The sequence below is a fragment of the Colossoma macropomum genome, unplaced genomic scaffold, assembly GCF_904425465.1.
Source record: "Colossoma macropomum unplaced genomic scaffold, Colossoma_macropomum, whole genome shotgun sequence".
NCBI lineage: Eukaryota > Metazoa > Chordata > Actinopteri > Characiformes > Serrasalmidae > Colossoma > Colossoma macropomum.
Genome location: NW_023494802.1, coordinates 28701919 through 28718501, shown reverse-complemented (window position 1 = coordinate 28718501; position 16583 = coordinate 28701919). Strand labels below are relative to the sequence as shown.

Sequence of the window (16583 nt, the reverse complement as noted above, 5' to 3'; positions counted from 1 at the left end):
GTAAAGACTATGACTAGCAAGGCAGTGGTTTGGGTCACCTGCTTCTGGTATCGTTCCAGCTGTGAAGCATGGCCCTGCCTGCGGGTCCTGCGCAGAAACTTGTAGAGTTTGGCGTACATGAGGATGATGACCACTAGAGGCAGGGCAAAGCTGAACAAGAAGAGGGCGTTGCTGTAGACCATTTGGCTGACGTCAGACAGGAAGGCAAAGCAGTGTGTCGCAGCGGTGGTACCCACAGTACGGAAGGCAAACTGTGGGGCAGCCAGCGCCACAGCTGGTACCCAGAGCAGGGCTGCAGTGACCTGTAACCAGCGCTGCATGCTTGAGCGGTACGCCCAGGTCGGATGTACCACCGTCAGATACCTCGTTATTGCTAACGCTGCCAGTGTGAATGCACTAACCGCGTTGCAGGCTACTCCGAGAAAACTGATAGCCTTGCACAGAAAGCTGCCGAAGGGCCATTTGCCCAGAGCAATGGCTGCTGTGTGGAAAGGTAAGGAGAGTAGCAGCAGCACATCCGAGGCACTTAGGGCCAGAAGTAGCATGTCCGTCCCATGAAGAGACCGAGACCCTCTCATGCGCCTCCTCCCTGCCAGGATGAAGATAACTAGCGAGTGCCCCAACAGTCCAATCCCTATGATCAAAGTGTCCAGTGTGGGTATAAGGGCTTGCTGCACGTCCCATTCTATCCTTATTACCGGGCTATAGCTGCCATTCAGTTCTTTCTCCCATTCAGCCATCCGCAATACGCTGACGCTAATCCCGTTAATGGGTACTGAAAGCCAGATAATGATTGCTATGAGGGACAGCATGCTCTTGCTGGGGCTGACGCACCTCCCGCCGTTAGAGCTGAGTGCTAATGACAATCCCTTTTAAAGTCTTATCACCCCACCACCACTACATTCTGCAGCACTAATTGGAGGCTCGACACTAACATAATGGCACTGTGCGTTTGCTTTCGTTTAGCGGCTAAGAGTTGTCTGGGGGGGGGGACTGGGGATGGTCACGCTTTGCATTAACACCTGTTTGGTCCTTGGAGATCGCACCGCCTCTCAGCGACAAAAAGGATTTTAATCAAGTTTGAGCTGTTCCATCACCTTCATGTTTTCAATGATTTCAAATCCATGAGCAAAAGTAGCAAAGTAAAAAACTTTGTTGGGAAGAAAAATCTCTTTTTCAAGGTCTTCAGAAGGGTCGATAAGTCCGTTTTACGCTTTACAGAAGAAAATAACCTCACTTATCTCCATTTGAGCCATTAAAGGTAGGCACTTCATGGATCACCAGATGCTCAAAAATCTCTCTGAATCCAGCTGGTAGCTCACTGTTAGTTGGTATTGATTGTGTGAAACCAGGCAACCTTGCAGAACACAGCTGTCCAAGGCTGAGGACAGGCTTCTGCCAGGCTGCATTAAGAACGGTCGATTTTACTTGATGCTAAGTGCCCTGGTGTGATCTCCTTCATTCCATCAATTTAAAACCTCTTCAGAGCCATTATTCCTTTTCTGCTTCATGCATTCCAGGACTGGAGAGAAAAGGCAGAATCTTCTCCCGATTTTAAGCTTGTTCTCATGAGACGATCGGCTATATTCTACCTTTCTGGCTCACTAATCATCCACAGCATCATACAAGCCTTGATGCTGAAAAGAAGGGAGGAGAGGTGGAATGGAGTGGGAGGGGCTTGTTTTTCTGCTCTTTCTCTATGATGGCTGGTTCGAAGTGGACTTTGCCCTGTTTCAGCATGCGGAGTGCCTTCTTATTTGTGATGTTTCACTTACTTGGACATTGGTCCAACAAATGACAACACTTTCTTGGAAGGTTGACAGGATTTGATTGCTTCCAGCTGAGTTAACAGTGATTTGTGTGGCCAGTGAATAACTAGCCCATTGTAAGGCTCAGAATGTGTGCTTGATTTGCTCACCTCTTCCCTCGCATCTTCTGTGTTTGCAAAAAGAGACGTTGTTGATTTTTAACATTTTTTGGCATAAGTAAACAGCCCAGTGGTTTGTCTTGTCCTTTTATGGATGGATAGTCACTGCCATAGACCCATCTGCGGAGTGACGTTGGCAGATAAGGACTGAGATATGACAGAAACCTCATAAAAGCTTTATGGCTAGAGCTCATTCTTGGCTGTGTATTGTCTATTAGATCAGTGGGAAAACTGCACAGTTAAAGGGTGAAGGAGAGCTTGAGGAGACATTTGTTTGATGCGGTAAATCGATGGATCACCTTCAAGAGGTCCATGTTGACCTCCTCTCTTCGATGCTGTATGTATACAGTACTTTGCAAAAGTCCTTAATTTATTTAATTTAATCAATCATGATCAAAATGGTCATTAAGTACAAGTTATTCAGAAAAGTATATTAAACTAAACATTATACAAAAGCCTCAACAAATAAATATATCAATTTTATTACCATTTACTGTGTCCACTCACTGCTTTTCCTTACTTCCATTCTTTTTTAAAAGACTGGCAACTCTAGGGTGGCCAGTCTGCTGTTCTGAGAGCACCAGAAGCTTTTTTGTTAGACTTGTAGGTTTTCTTCTATTTTGTCAGTAACAGCTTCTTGATGGCTACACATACTTTCACACCAATAGTGTTGATTTGTTTTCTCACAGTGGAAAGATGAACAAAACACCTGAAAGTTTTTTTTTCAGCTCTAAAAAGTGGAGTTTGATTTTCTCAAAAGTGAAAGCCTTAAGTACTGTTGATCTTTTTTTAAGTACTGTTTTGGTCTTGCATGGTCGTTAAGAGTGAAATTTTCTCTGTACCTTTTATTTTTTGAACTCCAGTTTTTTTTTTCTTACGCAAGTGGATTATTTTATGTCTAATCCCTTCAGAAATATAAAGTTGTACCTTATGGCTGTTTTGACTGGAAATTAAATGAACAAAATGTGGTCTCAGATTTTTGCACAGTATTGTACATATCAGGGAGCTTCAATATGTATTTTCTGGGCAGACACACCTTGCTGTGACCGACTCTGATACCAATAGCAGACAATGTCCCTTATATATAAATAGAAATGTAAATATATATATACACACAAAATATTTTAGATATTTTACATCACAAATACCACATATATATATATATATATATATATATATATATATATATATATATATATATATATATATATATATATATGTGTGTGTGTGTGTGTGTGTGTGTGTGTGTATATATATATATATATATATATATATATATATATATATATATATATATATAATGTGATATTTCCCATGGAGCTGCCTTCCTGATAGAGCAAGTCAGCATGAATAAAGAGATTCACCAGGAGACAGGGCCTGTGTGCACAAGCAGCCATCCATGAAATGACTGACTGATACTGTCTCCCTGTGTGCGCACACACATTCACACACACACCCACACCCACACAGAGGGGAACTAGAAACCTGGACACTACACACCTGCTGATAGATTTGTTAGCAAGGGACAGAGCCTGCTTTTGGCTGTCATCTGACATGCCTCCTTTTACAAAGATTAAAAAAAAGGTTTGTATCTAAGATGAAGACATCACTGTTCGAAAGTTTGGAATCACTGTTTTCATTAGTATTCAGTATTAGTTCAGTATAGTTTCTCAGTCATTCTAAAATCATCATTATTGAATTAATAATATAATCTGTCAAATGTTACATTAGATATTAGAATATTCTGTAAGAATAACAAATTCTCAAGGTATGTTTCACTTAAATGATTGAATCTTTTTTATTTGTATCATTATTTAGTTTTGCTATTATTTCTAATCTAACATGTCTTGTGTTTTTTTGTTTGTTTTTTTTGTTTGTTTCATCAAATTCAAGATGAGTAATTCATTCTCAAATATCTCCTCTCTTGCTTATGAACACAAATTATGAACTAAAAGTTTAGAATCAAAATTTCTCCTTTCGTTTCAGTGAGCTGTGATTGATTAATATAAAATTATACTGTGCTTTTGTGCAGTAACTGTGACTTTAAAGATTTTGAACTGTAAATGTTATGATTTTCTTTTACTTCTTTTGCTGTAATGTTGTTAGTGTACATTAGTTCACTGGTTTGTTTCTGTTTTGTCCTGTCTCTGCAGATGTGGGCTCAGTGGAAGGTTTGGCATATCACAGGGCCTGGGACACATTGTTCTGGACCAGCTACACCACCTCCACCATCACTCGGCACACTGTGGACCAGACCCGCAGTGGAGCCTTCCACCGGGAAACGGTGGTCACTATGTCCGGATCCGACCACCCCCGAGCCTTTGTACTGGACGAGTGCCAAGGGTGAGGACCCACGAGTCAGACTGGACCGTAACCATTCATAATTAAATGAGCTTGAGTTTTTTCTTTTGGCTCATTCAGTGAACCATTTTGCTGAGCTCTGCTGGTATACAGTATGCATTGGATCAAGTTCGCTAGTCCGAAGGTTTTTTTTTGTTTTTCTGTTTTTTTGATCTCCCCATATTCGTTCTAGGTAAAATGCAAGTTTGCAATAGTTTGGTTCCAAACCATACCCCACAGCTCACCACTACTTTAGTTTTGCTACAACGCTAATGTAGTTAACAGGTTAAAAACGGCTTATTTTGGCTGCTACTACTGTTTTAGCTTCTTTGTGTATATTTGTCTGTTTTTATAACAGTATGTCATATGATTTTAGTCACCACATAAGCAAGTCTCTTTGAGATTACTTAACTGAACAAGGTTTAATGTAATTGATGACATGCTGTTAGCACAAAGCCTCAGTTAGCTACATCAGCCTTGCAGCTACAGTGCAAACCTAAATAAGCAAACTTCAGACACCAAACCAGTCTTGGCAGATAAACTACATTTGGTATAAGGAGGAAATTATGTAAAATCAGTTTTGCCAAAAATACTCTTTTAACCCAACGTACCGTTCATTATCCTTCTTTCCTAGTGTTGTTTAAACTTACTGTGATTCTCACTCTGTCTGTAGGCTGATGTTCTGGACTAACTGGAACGAGCTGGCTCCTAGCATCATGCGGGCGTCTCTGTCTGGGGCCAATGTGCTGGTGATCGTGGGCAGTAGCATCCGCACACCCAATGGTCTGGCTATTGACCACCGGGCAGAAAAGCTCTACTTCTCGGACGCTACGCTGGACAAGATCGAGCGCTGCGAATATGATGGCAGCAACCGATTTGTGAGTGTTCCTGCATGTGTCTGAGTATACCGTACCATTCCGAAATTTTAATCACTTGTCATATTAACATAAATTTATGCATAAATTACGATATATTTCTAGTACAGAAATACGTGTGTGTATGTATGTGTGTGTGTGTGTGTATATATATATGGAATGTTTTAAGTACATTTTAATGCGCCATTACTGTGTAATTTAACATATTAGGGGGTAAAAAATCATGAAATGTGGCCTGTGCAAAAGTGATTTTTTTTAATGTGTCAAACTCACCAATAAGTAGAAATTGTGCACTAATATATGCAGAAATTTCCGTATTTCAGTGTGGTCCTTACAGAGGTCAGTTTTGAGTTGTTCCCACTTAGAAAATTAAGAGAACATGTCATTTGACAGAAGGCATTCAAACGTTTGCGTATGGCTGTTCTTTTATCTGCAGTAAAATGACTCTGTATTACTCAAAATCATTTATACAAATGACTTCAATGATGATTCCATTCAAATTCCACCCCCCCCCCTTGTGTATGAATGTAGGTGGTCCTGAAGAATGAACCTGTGCACCCGTTTGGCCTGGCTGTGTATGGCGAGTACATCTTTTGGACGGACTGGGTGCGCAGAGCTGTGCTCAGAGCTGATAAGTATGGCAGGGATATGAAAGTGCTGAGAGCTGATATCCCCCAGCAGCCCATGGGCATCATCGCTGTGGCCAAGGACACCAACAGCTGTGGGTTTCATCAGAGAATGATTTAGAATTATTAGGGTTATTTAATGACTATCCTAATAAAAACTGAATTAACTGTGCTTGATCTGTGATTGAGGTTTTCCATGCAAGCTGATCTTTGTTGTGTGTGGTGATGTATGTAGGTGAGTTCTCTCTATGTCAAACTAATAATGGCGGATGTGAAGATCTCTGTCTGCTGACCTCAGAGGGACGGGTCAACTGCAGCTGCCGTGGAGACCGCAAACTAGTGGATGGCAACACCTGCGTTGGTGAGACAGACAGACACACAAACACACACACACACACACACACACACACACACACAGAATATACAACATCTGAATCACAACCTTATTTATTTCATAAACAGTCCCATTCAGAAGTTTGGTATGCAGATACATGTACAGTCATGTGCAAGAGTTTGAACACCTGAGGTCAAACTACATGTTTTGTAGATTTTCTACATTAAATTGACGTACATTAAATTAACTTCATTTATTTTGCAGATTTTGGTGCACAGTTTCTGTTTATTTGTGGAGTTTAACAAGCCACTTATGTTTTATTTTGTTCACATATGGTAAATTCAGAACACAAACAGTAATTGTGCATTCGAACAGAAGTGTGCCCTCTGTAGAGAATGTGTTTATTTATTTTCACTTAGAAAATCAACAAAACATGTCACATGATGCCCACATGATGCCACTGGGATGCCCAGATTTGCATTTAATTGTATATGCAAAGACAAATTAAAATACATCATTATATGTTATATATGACACTATGCATGAAAATAGCTTGCTACCTACCTAGATAAGTCTCTTAACTGTTCCCTGTTTTGTGCTGTTGTGAGAGAAAGACTAGATTTCTTTTCTCTTCACTATCAGAAGGTAAAAGGCGAACAACGGCACAAGCTTTTACACACAGCTGTATAAAATGATTCTAATATGATGCTAGTATTCTTCATAACTAGTAGAAAGCTGAGAGCCTTACTTCTCTGCATAACATGGAAAAACAAAAATATAAGTAAACATCCAGAATGACTCATATATCCCAAGTAATGATCAAATCTCAGGGCATGTAATATGACAAGAAATTACTTTTTATCAGTAGATAATTAGAGTATATTATTCATCCTTTAAAACTTTTTTTTTTTATTGTTCTCAAAAAACTTGAAATATCTAAAAATACTTTCTGTTTCTAAATAGTTTCTAGTTTACGTTGGGGAACCCTCATGGCATTTGAGGCCTTTAGAGCCTAATGATTGCTGTGAGATTTAAAAAAAAAAAAACGTCTTATCTTGCCTGTTTTAAGTCTGCATGTATCATACTACTACTCTTGTTTCAATTTTAAGGTTGGGTGGGAAACAGAAGGGTTAAATTTTTGAAATGCTCAACAGAACATTGTCCAATCAGGATTTTTTTTTTCCTCCGCAATGTCTAGGTGGATACAGCCAAGTTTGGCAAGTAGAGCCAGTAGCTCTGCCATTGTTTAGGACTTCAGGACTTAAGGCCTAACGTGTCAAACTAACCGATTGACATAATTAGAAAAAGACTGTGAAATCAAACAATCATGTTTTAAACACCCCATTGTTGGGACAGTTTTGTAAAAAAATATGTAACTTTTGGCCTTCTGAAAGATCACTGACTAAACAGTAGCCTAACAAGGTTTCTTATGAAATGGAAAACAGTGACAGCTATTTGCCAGGGCTCCTTACTGAACGATTTGCTTTAAAACTGCTCCATATTAATGTAAAATATATGTTAATATATCTTTTTTTACACATAAAACATGCAATGTCTTTTACAAGATTCACATGGTAACTAAGCGCTAACATACCACGGGAATCCCGTAGGGGCATTAGCAGAAATTACTTTCATCAGTGAGGGCTTTCTCCCCCTTGTTTTGGCCACATTTTGACATTTATGGCCTGAACTGAAGGCCTATTTCAGCCGTCTTCATAACTTATTATTAAATTATATGACAATTAAAAATTTGCTTAGTGATTGCAAACCTTTAAATCATAGTATGTGTATGTGTAATCCAACACACTCTAACATATGAAACCCACAAATGGAGAAGAAATCTACTGTCCACTGTCTGGAGTGGTAAGTGACTTTGACTTTGTGTTTGTGTCCCAGCGGAAAACACGACGTGTCACAGCGTGGATGAGTTTGAGTGTGGAAATGGAGACTGCATCAACTATAGCCTGACCTGCGATGGCCGTGCTCACTGTAAAGACAAATCTGACGAGAAGCCGTCATACTGCTGTATGAGCCCGCCCTTATCTGCAATTTATTTTCTTAAGTATTGCTTTTGAGTTTCTCTATATGACTCTGAATGTTGTTAATGTATTTGTACTGTGTTGCTGCAGCTAACCGTGGGTGTAAGAAGGGCTACAGGCGCTGCCTGAACGGCCGCTGCATCAAACACATCTCCTGGTGTGATGGCACGGACGACTGCGGAGACCGCTCGGATGAGCTGCCTTGCAACAGTGAGTAGAGGAGTGTGTGTGCTAGTGTTAGGCAAAAATCACAGTATATCGTTCAATCTTGCTGATTATCACTATATATCACTATAATTGTCCTAATGCTCAATTCAAGTTTAAAATAAAATGTGCCATAACCTTTGGGCAGGCCACTTTTTTTCCCCAGTATGTAAAATTTAGCAAGTAAACAGTAATGGTGCATTCAAAGGTGCAGAAGTGTATTCTTGTTGGGGGTTTGTTAACTTATTTTCACTTTTAAAAAAAATCAGTAAAACATATCATTTGACAGGAGCGCACAAACTTTTGTGTATCTATATACAAAGATGAATGAAAATATACTATTGCATAATATAAGATATTGCATGTGAAAATAGCTGGCTTCCTAGCTAGATAACTCTTCTCACTGTTTCCCCTGATTTGTGCTGATGTGAGTGAATGGCTTGACTTCTTCTCCCTCCACATTTAGAGGAAAGGAGTAAAAGGTGAACATCGCACCTAGTGTACCAAAGTAGAAGGTTAAGCCTTAATAAAACATTAAGGAGGATAAGGCCATAATAATTTTATTGAAAATGCATCAAATATGCATTATTGATACTGTACAAATGTTTGATTACAAATGATCATTATTTTTGCTTAGACTTAATGTATGCTTTGTTTTATTGACTTTGAGGTGACAAAATCAGCAAAAGAAAAAAATAACATTTTATGATTAGTTATTACTGAATCATGCAACAATTATTAATATCAGGTAACAATTATTGTTTCTTAATATTAATAATGCCATGAACATTTTGCTGGTTTTCAGTGTCAAAGGTAATGATACAAGTAATGCAAGCTTAGTGTGTGGTTAGATGCTCATGGCTCATGTGTGTTCTCTCTGTCCCGCAGTGACCATGTGTGGTGCGTTGGAGTTCCAGTGTAAGGATGGGTCCTGCATCTCCAACTCCAGCCGCTGCAACCAGGTGGTGGACTGTGAAGATGCCAGTGATGAAATGAACTGCAGTAAGTATTTTCATATGTTCATCCACAGCCATTAAGCTTACTCTAATGGGCTTACGGTAGACACGTGAGATTTTGTGCAATATACCGTTATGAAATCGCAGACCCTAGCCTCACCCTAGCTTTGCTGTGCCAGTTTTTTTCCCACGGTTTTAAGGAATTGTTTAGCCTATAAAACGCTTCTTTTGAAAATAATAAAATGGCTAAAGTCATCAGATGACATTACCGTGTAAAGAATCAGAATGGTTATAGAATACCCTAAAGACAGTTAACATATGAGGATTCCAAAATAAAATAAAGATTATGAGACAAATCTAAATACGTCTTTGCATCTTAAAGACACGGACAGCATGGTTTCTGGTATATCAGTTGTCCAACTTGATTGATATTTGTGGTAGATAAAATCTGTTAACGATGCACAGTACTGTTGTTAATTGGCTCAGGCCTAGTTTGCTGTGAGCTTGTTGTCTGCTGTGGGCTGTTTTCTTCTTGCGTATCTGTGGAAAAAACTAGAAGAAAGTCCTGCGACTATATAAGTGACCATAACAGTCTAAATAAATGTGACCATATATTTTTCAAGTCGGTGTTAGGACCATATGTTATAATATGGATCTCACTTTTTGTTGGAGATTGAGCTGAGAGGTGAAGAAAAAGTGATACTTCGGCAGAAAAAAAATCAAATTTACATTGTTTGGGTCAGTAATGCTACTACTTTCACTTTTAACAAGTATCTTGCATAGTGCAGCTTTAAGCTTTGCATTGGACCTACAAGGACAATGTAGCTACCTAGCAATGGACACTTGTACCTTGCAAACTGCATGTTTAAATTATGCCTTAAACTGCACCAAATTGTTATGTGCTTATGTGGTTTCTGACATTATGTGACAAAAGTGGCAAAAAAGGAAGAATACATTAGCACATTAGCATAGCAAAAACAGTAGAATATTTTTTCCATACTCTCTCTAACTCTCCCTCTCCCTCTCCCTCTCCCTCTCTCTCCCTCTCTCCCTCTCTCCCTCTCTCTCTCTCTCTCTCTCTCTCAGGCCCCACAGACTGCTCCAGCTTCTATCAACTCGGAGTAAAAGGCGTGACCTTCCAGAAGTGTGAGTTCACTACGCTCTGCTATGCTCCCTCCTGGCAGTGTGATGGCTCCAACGACTGTGGGGACTTCTCAGACGAGAGGAACTGCCCAGGTCAGAAACACACACATGCTCACATAGCATAACTCTAAGCACACTTTTATTAAAACATTAAGCCCATTCTTCCTGTGTGTCTGCCACAGCGAAGAGGAAGCAGAAATGTCCGGTGAACTTCTTTGCCTGCCCCAGCGGCCGCTGCATTCCTATGAGCTGGACCTGTGACAAAGAGAACGACTGTGAGAACGGAACAGATGAGACGCACTGCGGTTAGTAGCTGACATGAACCGTTGCCTCTACTGTAACATTTAACTCGTTGTGGCTCATTGTTCTAATACATTGACATTACTTGGAAAGAGGATTGAGTCCTTACTCTTTTCTTTGCATCTCATTCCCCATTCTCATTGTATATATATAGATAAGTTCTGCTCACCAAATCAGTTTGAGTGTGGGAATCACCGCTGTATCTCCAGCTCCTGGGTGTGTGATGGTACAGATGACTGTGGAGACGGCACAGATGAGGACAGCCGATGCAGTGAGTCATAAAAGCCGTATGTGTTGTAGTAGTGGGCAGTATGGCCAAAATTTATATCACAGCGTAATTAAAATTTCTCACAGTTTTGTTATATGTAACAGTATATATATTTTTTTTCAAATGAAAGCATTTTAGATGCTTAAATAAACCTGGTTTTGTAGATTAACAGCTGCTTATTATTCTGGGATGTTCCTTCACTTTTTAATTTGCAAGAACCATTTTAACAACCAAAGTAAATCTGCAATGTTTTTATTGTCCAAAATGGTAAAAATAAAACTGAACAAAATATCGATACATGTCAGTATTACTTCACAAAAACAGTGCTAAATGTTTTCACATCTCAATTTCTGCAAGGCTGAAGTTGGCCTTGTAGAAATTAAGCTTTTTGTTCAAATTTCATGTTCTACCTTAAAAGGAGCAGCAGTCACATTCAGGTATCTGTGCAGGCTCTTGAATGTGATTTCTGCACCGTTTAAGTTGTAACAAGAAATTCGAATAATAAGCCAACTTCAGTTTTGTCGAATTTCTCAATTTATTTGTCCTAACATTGGCACAGTTTACACTGTTTGTATGTTGTATTTTCTGCGCTTATTTGTGCCAAACTCATGCCTGGGAAGAATTTCAACCAGTACACTGCCCACTACTAATGTGTAGGAAAAAAGATTCTCAAAAGATGCCGAGATATATATTCTATAGCAATGCATATAAATGAGATGTTATTCTAGACTATAGCATGAATAGTAGAAACACTCCAGATGAACCTTCAGTAAATATCTTTCCAGATTCTAAGACATGCAGTCCAGAGGATTTCCACTGTCCCCACTCTCACATTTGCGTGCCTCAACGCTGGAAGTGTGATGGAGACAAAGACTGCCCAGACGGGGCTGACGAGGGAGCCAAGGCTGGCTGTTGTAAGTGTTCGAGTCATCTGTATTACGAGTAAAATTTGGCAAAAAAGGCAAATTACAGTTCTCTGTGTTATGTGATTTAATGTGAATCAGAAATGATAGCGTATTTTCCTCCCACGCAGTTTGGTTAGCTTTGGGTTAGCAAGTTATTAGCGCCTCTACTGCTAGCATTATATTTGCAAGTTCTTCAAAATAACTATTATGGAATGTGATGCTTTCTTAAAGAGATTATCTGTTTTATCTGTGTGACTGATGTGTAAATTCGAGACAGGTCAGAATTATTGAGGCGAAATCTTGGCGCTGGCACTGCACCAGAGAGAACACCCAAAATGTCCATGAGCTCACGGAAGCCGAACTGAGTCACTAGCTTTATTCCTGGGGCCTCACTGAAACTGATTTTTAAGAATGGCCATATAAAGCACAATTATTATACACACCTACCAAAAGGGTACTGTCGCATCTGTGGGCAAAAGGGCTGGGGCTAAAGGCGGTCCTTGGGTCTATTTGAGTCTATCTGTGCACATGCCTGGCTGTAACAAGTGAATGGCAAGACTTATCCCTCACCATGTCGTAAAAAGGCATGATAAAACCTTTACCAGAACCAGAATGAGGAACAGAATGTCAAAATCATTTTAACAAAAATACCTCAAACTTTATTAATATTAAAAAAATAAATAAATACATTATCATTATATAGGCATGGTCTGCCGTTGGGCGTTTAACCGCAATGAGTTACTTATGTTTGTATTTTCCTTTCTATCTTGCATCTTCCCTAATTATTGACTATGTCTCTGTCCAGCAACCAATACAACCTGCGATGATGCAGAGTTTCAGTGCCAGAATAAGCAGTGTATTCCCAAGCACTTTGTGTGTGATCATGACTTGGATTGTCGTGATGGATCGGACGAGTCTCCAGAATGCGGTGAGTGTGTGTCTGTGTTTCTTTTATTCCCCTATAGTTAGAACTGAAAACTGTTCATCTGAAAAAATTAAGTTGTTGTCTGACATCTTCTGTCCTTCAAATAACAGAGTACCCCACTTGTGGACCTAACGATTTCCGCTGCGCTAATGGGCAATGCCTGAAGCAGAAGAACTGGGAGTGTGATGGCGAGTTCGACTGCCATGACCATTCAGACGAAGCACCCAAGAATCCTCACTGCTCTGAGCCAGGTAACAACAGCGAGCATCAACTCTAAACTCACATAGTAGACCATTCTTTCTGAGCAATTTTCAGTATTTTCTAGGTGTGTCATGATTATTTAATCAAGAAGAAACTTGATTACTCTGTTTAAAAACAAAAATCATTCAAATGTACCTTACCGTAAGAAACATAGCCTGATTGGCACATCTAAGTCTTTTTCCAATCAAGTGTTTTGAAATCTTTGGGAGGGGATTTATAGTCTGCTATTGTAAATTTAATTTTTATATTATTTTAATCCAAATAATTGAGAGATTTCTTGATCATTTATAGAATTGATAGTGACAGCCCTGATGTTTTCTCCAATATATTGTAGCAGTCCAATTCTTTTGCTGTTTAACGTCCACATTCCTGATCTATTCATCAGTGCCACGAATTTGTATTTTCTCCTTTACATAATTACCATAAAACTGTCCTAATATATTAGTCTGGCTGTCAACGATGTGCAATCAGTGTGAAATTGGAAAGTACATGGCTCCATTACAGCTACACGTGGGGCCATAAAAGCCAGTGGTTGTAAAAGCCCTGGCTGGGAGCCAGCTGTTTAATGTGGTGTATGAGGTAGGGGGGTTGATGGCGGCCTCTTAGCAGCCTCATTAGTATCTGGCTGCCTGTAGTGACTCACACTCGCCGCTTCAGAGAGCTTGCAGAGATGAGGGCTTTCTCCTACCTACTTTCATGGCTTCTTCAGGACCGATCTTCAGGACTGTTGCTTCAGCCTATAAGACTGCATTTCTGAATTTCCTGCTGCAACAGTGTAGTCACAGGCAGAGCTGTATATGATGGAGTCTGGATAATATAGAAGACATTGATTTGAGGTTCCACCACTTCCTTCCATAGTTCCTTTCTTTCATTCCTTCCTTCCCTTCCCTTTCTTGCTTTTTTAACTTCTTTTTTTTCTTCCTTCCTTACTTCCTCCCTACCTTCCTCTTCCTTCTTTTTTCTTTGCTTCTCTTTGTTATCTATCTATCCATCTATCTATCTCTATATACTCATATACTGTATATCCATCTTTAAAAATGCATCCAGTTGGTCTACCAAGAAATGTAATGTAAAGATTAAAAAGGACATAATATATAATAAATGCGTTTGAAGGGCCTGTATCACGGACATCCAAATTGTCCTCACTTTTTTGTAAGGATTGGATTTTGTTTGTAAACATATTTAGTACACAGCAGTTTAGTTCTGGCCATTCACAGTGAAGTTATATAAGAAGAAGTGTTAAAGAAGGCTGCTTTTTGCTTTTTTAAGGTGCAGTACAGGGCAGTCAGTTGGAACAGAGGTCATGTACATACATCTTATATACATGCACTTGCAGTCTTAAAGACACGATAACAAAATCAGCCTATTTAATCCCCCCCCACACACATAAACCCTGAAGTTACACGTAAGAGAGAGAAAAAACAAGAAAGCTAGGATATGGGCCATTTAAAAAAAAAAAATGGCATCTCAAAGTGACTTTAATTATCTGTTACTTGTAGAAGTACACAAAATCCACCAGTTTCACATTACTCTAAGAAAACTTCTAGAATAACATTTGATAATGGAGTGCAGTTTTGACTGTGTCTCGATGTGTGTGTCCACAGAGAAGCGCTGTAATGACACGGCACACCTGTGCAGCAACGGGAAGTGTGTGAGCGAGCAGGTGCTCTGTGACAGGAAGGATGACTGTGGAGATGGCTCAGATGAAAACAACTGCTTCGTCAACGAATGTCTGAACAGCAAGCTCAGCGGCTGCTCTCAGCTCTGTGAGGACCTCAAGATCGGCTACAAGGTGTGTGTGTGTGTGTGCGTGAGAGAGATTTTGTATGGATTTTGTATATGTGTTTGGGTACACCACAGAGTCACAATAGAGTTACTTTCTTATATGTGCAAAAATTCTACATTTAACAAGACAGCGTCTGTATATTTAAAGCTGTAGTTTGGTATGAAAGCAACTTTATGCAGTTTTCTTATCCTAAATGTAGTTGACCAGTCGAGATGTGTGACTAAGTTTTCTTCTTTAGTTTTGGAGCTACATTGCTAACTGGTGTACTGTTACTTCCATCACTTTTTAGCTACGTTAGCCTCATAGCTCTGAAGCTAAAGAAGCAAACGTCAGACAGGTCACATCTCAACTGCTCAACTACATTTGGGAAAGGGGGAAAATTGCATAAATGTGATTTTGTAGCAACTACTATAAATATAGAGGTGCTGTACATCAGTCAGCAGCGTGTAAAATGCATACCTGAACAATCACGTTTTTGCTTTAAACCATGTGGAATTAAGTAATGTCAAATTTAGCGTATGTGCCTATATGTTTGCTTACAATGTATGACATACTGTCTAAGCGTTGGCAAGTTTGATCTCTGATGATGCCACAGCCATCTGCACATCCACCAATGGCTAGGAATCCAAGAGAGCACAGTTGGCCTCAGTCACTCAGCGCAGTGGTGGCTAGCGCAGGCATCTGTCAGCTCGTGTAATAGAATTGGCAGTTGCTCTCCTCCAAGCACGTAACACGTTACATTAGTGGCAGTTTGAAAAAATGCAGTGGCTGGCTTGACATGACTCTGAGGAAGCATTTGCTAGTCTTCACCAGCCTAGCAATGGTAGCGTGTGATGAGGGAGGCATAGTTGATGTGTTGAATTGGACATGACAAGAATTAGGGAAACATGGCAAAAAACCAAAACACAATTAAATATTGTCACTTTTTTTTCTGAAATACATTTTCCTAGTTTTGCACCATCTGTAGTTCCACCGTTCAGCATGCTGTGTATTGCTATTACTCTGCAACCGAAGCCCTTTCATTCAATTACAGCTTTTAAATTACAAGTTGATATTAGGTAATTTTCATCTACTGCCATGGTGAATCTGTTTTTCACCTTAGTATGTAGAGTCTGACGTGTCACTTACAAGTGCAAAATCAATATCAAAGCGGAAAGCTCCAGTTCCCTGATGGAAATTGGGAACAGAAGCCTCTTTTCTACTCTAGAGCCAGATAGTTTTCAGAGCTATAGTCTGCCATTCCATGCTCGTGAGATTGCTTAATTTCTTTTTCCATCTACTGTGCTACTAAATCAGAACCAGGAAATAATTTTAAAAAATATACATGAGTGCCCCCAACACACACACACATCATAGAACAATTCCATTTTCATTTTTCAGTCTTTTCAACACCAGACATTCAAATTTGTGCTCTCAGTCATGAGTCTTTATCTTCCAAACGGTTGTTTTTAAGCCTCAGTTTGCTGTAACTGAGCCTGAACTGCGGTAGGACGCACCATATGCTCACATTAGCCCAGCAGAACAAGTTTGAATTTGGCCTACAGTCACTCCAATACCAATCAGTCAGTTTGCTCTATATGATCAAAGCAGGCGTCTCTGTGGCCCTGCAGTGGAAAAGAGGCTTGAGTTCACCCTGTGGAAATCACATGATTTTCATGATGAGGTTCACATAATAAAAATATTATTGAATTATT

General features: G+C 39.6%; 1 protein-coding gene across 1 annotated transcript in view; it reads left to right on the top strand.

Annotated features, from left to right (window-relative positions):
- Window positions 1-16583, top strand: part of lrp1ab (low density lipoprotein receptor-related protein 1Ab) — a 194676-nt gene that overhangs the window by 149507 nt on the left and 28586 nt on the right. Inside the window, exons 42-55 of the mRNA XM_036591878.1 lie at window positions 4081-4270; window positions 4941-5145; window positions 5674-5863; window positions 6004-6129; window positions 7999-8127; window positions 8232-8351; window positions 9234-9347; window positions 10388-10537; window positions 10627-10749; window positions 10899-11015; window positions 11798-11926; window positions 12723-12845; window positions 12953-13093; window positions 14708-14895. Of these exons, the coding sequence (XP_036447771.1) occupies window positions 4081-4270; window positions 4941-5145; window positions 5674-5863; window positions 6004-6129; window positions 7999-8127; window positions 8232-8351; window positions 9234-9347; window positions 10388-10537; window positions 10627-10749; window positions 10899-11015; window positions 11798-11926; window positions 12723-12845; window positions 12953-13093; window positions 14708-14895 (2045 nt within the window). The remainder of the gene's footprint in view (window positions 1-4080; window positions 4271-4940; window positions 5146-5673; window positions 5864-6003; window positions 6130-7998; window positions 8128-8231; window positions 8352-9233; window positions 9348-10387; window positions 10538-10626; window positions 10750-10898; window positions 11016-11797; window positions 11927-12722; window positions 12846-12952; window positions 13094-14707; window positions 14896-16583) is intronic.